General features: G+C 57.2%; 1 protein-coding gene across 1 annotated transcript; it reads left to right on the top strand.

Moving 5' to 3' along the window:
• Nucleotides 1-1,703: 1,703 nt before the first annotated feature.
• Nucleotides 1,704-4,711, top strand: LOC125450382 (tyrosinase-like). Its single transcript, XM_059643264.1, has 5 exons — nucleotides 1,704-2,477; nucleotides 2,854-2,883; nucleotides 2,974-3,193; nucleotides 3,796-3,937; nucleotides 4,489-4,711. The coding sequence occupies exons 1-5, from the start codon at nucleotides 1,704-1,706 to the stop codon at nucleotides 4,709-4,711; spliced, it is 1,389 nt and encodes a 462-aa protein (XP_059499247.1).
• The last annotated feature ends 118 nt before the right edge of the window (nucleotides 4,712-4,829 follow it).

Below are 4,829 nucleotides of genomic sequence, written 5' to 3'. Positions count from 1 at the left end.
TGTGTGTGTGTGCGCGTGTCTCTGTGTGTGTGCGTGTGCGTGTCTGTGTGCGCGTCTGTGTGCGCGTCTGTGTGCGCGTCTGTGTGCGCGTCTGTGTGCGCGTCTGTGTGTGTGCGTGTGTGTGTGCCTGTGTGCGTGCGTGAGTGTGTGTGTATGCGTGTATCTGTGTGTGTGTGTGTGAGTGTCTGTGTGCGTCTGTGCGTGTGTGTCTGTGTGTGTATGCGTGTATCTGTGTCTGTGTGTGTGTGCGTGTGTGTATGTGCGTGTGAGTGTGTGTGTGTCTGTGCGCGTGTCTGTGTGTGTGTCTGTGCGTGTGTGCGTGCGTGTCTGTGCGTGCATGCGTGTATCTGTGTCTGTGTGTGTCTGCGTGCGTGTCTGTGTGTGTACGCGTGTATCTGTGTCTGTGTGTGTCTGCGTGCGTGTCTGTGTGTGTACGCGTGTATCTGTGTGTGTGTGTGTGTGAGTGTCTGTGTGTGTGTGCGTGTGAGTGTCTGTGTGCGTGTCTGTGCATGTCTGTGTGCGTGTGTGTGCGCGTGTCTGTGTGTGCGCGCGTGTCTGTGTGCGCGCGCGTGTCTGTGTGTGCACGTCTGTGTTTGTGTGTCTGTGTTTGTGTGTCTCTGTGTGTGTGTGTGTGTGTGTGTGTGGTTAGGGTGGGATTGGCCGATGGGAAATTGTCCCGTAGTGCCCAGGGATGTGGGGGTTAGGGTGGGGTTGGCCGATGGGAAATTGTCCCGTAGTGCCCAGGGATGTGCGGGTTAGGGTGGGATTGGCCGATGGGAAATTGTCCCGTCGTGCCCAGGGATGTGCGGGTTAGGGTGGGACTGGCCGATGGGAAATTGTCCCGTAGTGCCCAGGGATGTGCGGGTTAGGGTGGGGTTGGCCGATGGGAAATTGTCCCGTAGTGCCCAGGGATGTGCGGGTTAGGGTGGGATTGGCCGATGGGAAATTGTCCCGTAGTGCCCAGGGATGTGCGGGTTAGGATGGGATTGGCCGATGGGAAATTGTCCCGTAGTGCCCACGGATGTGGGGGTTAGGGTGGGATTGGCCGATGGGAAATTGTCCCGTAGTGCCCAGGGATGTGCGGGTTAGGGTGGGATTGGCCGATGGGAAATTGTCCCGTAGTGCCCAGGGATGTGCGGGTTAGGGTGGGGTTGGCCGATGGGAAATTGTCCCGTAGTGCCCAGGGATGTGCAGGTTAGGGTGGGATTGGCCGATGGGAAATTGTCCCGTAGTGCCCAGGGATGTGCGGGTTAGGGTGGGATTGGCCGATGGGAAATTGTCCCGTAGTGCCCAGGGATGTGCGGGTTAGGGTGGGATTGGCCGATGGGAAATTGTCCCGTAGTGCCCAGGGATGTGCAGGTTAGGGTGGGATTGGCCGATGGGAAATTGTCCCGTAGTGCCCAGGGATGTGCGGGTTAGGGTAAATGCGGGATCACGGGCACAGGATCTTGGTGGGATGCTCACCAGAGACACAGTGCCGGCTCGATATGCCAAAGAGCCTCGATGTGTACTGTAGGGGCTGTTTGAGTGTAACCATGCCTGGGTTGAGGGCCTGAAGCCCGGGTTATGTGAGCAGCTAGTTGGCAGCAGCAGTTGTAGCAGGAGTGGGTGCCAATGAGCAGGGGTGTGGTCGGTATATAAATCCAGCCTGCCCAGTCAGCTGCCAGGCACTGGAGGAGGGTGAAGAGGAGCTGCACGTAAGCATGGCTACCAGGCTCCTGCTGGCGTCAGTGCTGGTGAGCAGCGCAGCCACCCAGTTCCCCAGGGTGTGCACTCAGCCCAGTGCGTTGAGCAGCCAGACGTGCTGCCCAGTCTGGGAGCAGGACGGCACTGCGTGCGGGGAGAAGAGTGGCCGGGGCCGGTGCCAGGCGCAAGCGGACCTTCACACGCCTGAACCCTCCCGGAAGGACTTCAGAATGGCCTGGCCTTCCAGCTTCTACAGGCGGGTGTGCGTGTGCAACAGCCCCTTCGCTGGCTTCGACTGCAGCGAGTGCAGGGACGGGTACTGGGGCGCGCAGTGCCAGAGGCGGGCACTGACGGTTCGCCGGGCCCTACACGAGATGAGCTGGGCAGAGAGGCAGCGTTTTGTAAACCAACTGGTACTGGCCAAGACAACAGTCAGCCAGCGGTACGTCATCCTGGTGAGTGGGAACACCTCGGACCCGAGCAGCTTCACGTTCCAGAACGCCAGCGTGTATGATATCTGCACCTGGGTGCACTACGTGGCAGCCAAGCCCATCCAGACACGCGACAAACCTAACTTTGCCCACATGGGCCCAGCCTTTACCGTCTGGCACCGCAAGTACCTGCTGTTCTTTGAGAAGGAGATGCGCCACCTCACCAGGGACGAGGGATTCTACGTCCCCTACTGGAACTGGACCCTGGCACCCACCTGCGACATCTGCACCGACTGGCTGATGGGGCGGAACGGACCCTCTGGCACACTGCTGCCACCCTCGCCCTTTGCCAACTGGGAGGTAAGGTTGGTTGGGGGAGGGGGCAGCGGGGTACACTCGGGCCAGAAGCCACAAACTCAAAACCCAGTGCGGAGAGAAAACAAGCAAACGCCACCTCAGCGCTCCTCTTGGCAAACTCAGCACAGAGGGTCGGCGCCGAGGGGGCGCCGCGTTGCACAGTGTACTTTACTTCCAGCCCCATACACCCCCTATCTCTGTCACCCCTTCCAGCTCCCTCCCTATCTCTGTCACCCCAACCATCCCCCTACACCCCCTCCCTATCTCTGACACCCCCTACACCCCCTCCCTGTCTCTGTCACCCCCTCCATCCCCCTACACCCCCTCCCTATCTCTGACACCCCCTACACCCCCTCCCTGTCTCTGTCACCCCCTGCAGACACTCGCTATCACCCAGAACGGGAGTGAGGTAGGTGCTGTGATACATGTCGAGGGATGAGGAGTTGCTGGGGCTGTGATAGACGATGACTGACGACAGCCGTACGCCCCTCCCTTGCAGACCCTGTGTACATACGACGGGGGCGACGAGGATAACTTCCACCTGATTTGCCCCGGGCCCACCGAGGGGAAGTCCTTCCTGAACCGGAACCCAGGAAACGACAGGAGAGCAGATCGGCTGCCACCTGCCGCTGACATTTGGAACAGCCTAAAGATCGAACAGTTCGATGCCTTTCCTTTCAACCAGTACGCCCCATTCAGTTTCCGCAACACAATCGAAGGTAAGGCTCACCTTATTTTATTCATTCATGGGATGAGGGTGTCGCTGGCTCAGCCAGCATTTATTGCCCATCCCTCATTGGCCGGGAGGCATTTCATGTCAAACACGTTGCTGTGGGTCTGGAGTCACATGTAAGCCAGACCAGGTAATGATGGTAGTTACCTTCCCTAGAGGACATTAGTGAACCAGATGGGTTTTTCTGACAATTGGCAATGGATCCATGGTCATCATTAGATTCTTAAATTCCTGATGTTTTATCGAATTCCAATTCCACCATCAACAGTGGCAGGATTCGAACGCATGTCCCCAGAACGTTATCGGGATCTCTGGATTAATAGGCTAGCGGTAACACCACCAGGCCATCACCTCCCCTGCCTCATCTCGCAAATGTCCCCATCATAGGGGCAGCAAGGGGTTAGATACAGAGTAAGACTTGTTCGACATTGACTTCCCCATCAAACACTCCCAGGACAGGGGCAGCACGGGCTTAGACGCAGAGTAAAGGTGATGGGATGGAGGGAGAGATAGGGGGAGTGGTTGGGTGTCTGTTATCTCTGCCCTCGAGGCCCTGTTCACTCTGGTGTCTCTGTCTGCCCTTGGTAGGCTTTAAAGAGGCCAGTCACCCGGGCCACCAAACAATCGGACTCCATAACCAGGTCCATGCCTACCTCAACGGGACCATCTCGCAGGTCCCAGCTGCATCGAATGATCCCATCTTCATGCTGCATCATGCCTTCATCGACAAGTAAGTGACAGGGAATGTACACTGGACAGTGGGATACCGGGGCATGGTCCAGATCTCCTCGGTCTCACTCTCCCTGCATAACCCTAACCCCTCCCCCTCCATTGTGTGACTCTCCCTGTTCTCTCTCGCTCTCTCTCCGTGAGGATGTTCAGTCACTCCCCAGCTCTCTCTCTCTCTCTCGCTCTGTCTCTGTGAAGGCGTTTTGTCCCTCTCCTTGCTCTCTTCCCTCCCTATCCACCACTCCACTTCCCCCTGTCTCCCCCGCCCCTCACCCTGCCCCAGGGGTGATCCCTCACTCTGCCAGTCCCCTCTCTGTCTCTCTGAAGGTGTTTTGTCCCTCTTCCGCCCCTCTCTCTCTATCTCAGGGGTGTTCTCTCTCTCTCCCTATCTCTGTGAAGGTGTTTTGTCTCTCTCCGTGCTCTCTTCCCTCCCCATCTCCCCACTGCCACCACACCACCTCTCCCTCCCTCCCTCCCATGGGTGTTGTCTCACTCTCTCCTGTCTCTCTCTCTCTGTGACTGACTGGCCTATTTCCGCCGTCTTTGTTGAAGGATTGTGGAAGATTACCTGCGAGCTGACAGGAGGCGTCTGACAATGTATCCAACACACCAGAGAGTTCCCCTGGGCCATCGTGCCGATGACTACATGGTTCCATACCTGCCACTGGTACGCAACATCGAATACTTTACCTACACCATCAACCTTGGCTACACATATACAAATGCTGCATATACTCAAGAGGACAAATACTCCACATCCTCTCTTTTCAAATAAAGGTCAGATCTCCGAAGTCTGTGCAAGTAGGAGCCAATGTATTGCATTCCTAGCTCTTGCAGCCACTGCTGTGCATGGTGACAAGGGGAGCACAGTTATCGTGCGTGCATCTGTGTAT

Source organism: Stegostoma tigrinum, chromosome 50 (genome assembly GCF_030684315.1).
Source record: "Stegostoma tigrinum isolate sSteTig4 chromosome 50, sSteTig4.hap1, whole genome shotgun sequence".
Classification (NCBI taxonomy): domain Eukaryota; kingdom Metazoa; phylum Chordata; class Chondrichthyes; order Orectolobiformes; family Stegostomatidae; genus Stegostoma; species Stegostoma tigrinum.
The sequence above is the reverse complement of the archived record's forward strand: the minus strand, read 5'-3'. Positions and strand labels throughout refer to the sequence as shown.

Bases quoted from the DNA above. Each gene is read 5' to 3' on its own strand.
- LOC125450382 (XM_059643264.1), top strand. From the start codon at position 1,704: ATGGCTACCAGGCTCCTGCTGGCGTCAGTGCTGGTGAGCAGCGCAGCC. The intron at 2,478-2,853 runs GTAAGGTTGGTT...CACCCCCTGCAG, and splicing joins CGCCCTTTGCCAACTGGGAG to ACACTCGCTATCACCCAGAA. The intron at 3,938-4,488 runs GTAAGTGACAGG...TCTTTGTTGAAG, and splicing joins CATCATGCCTTCATCGACAA to GATTGTGGAAGATTACCTGC.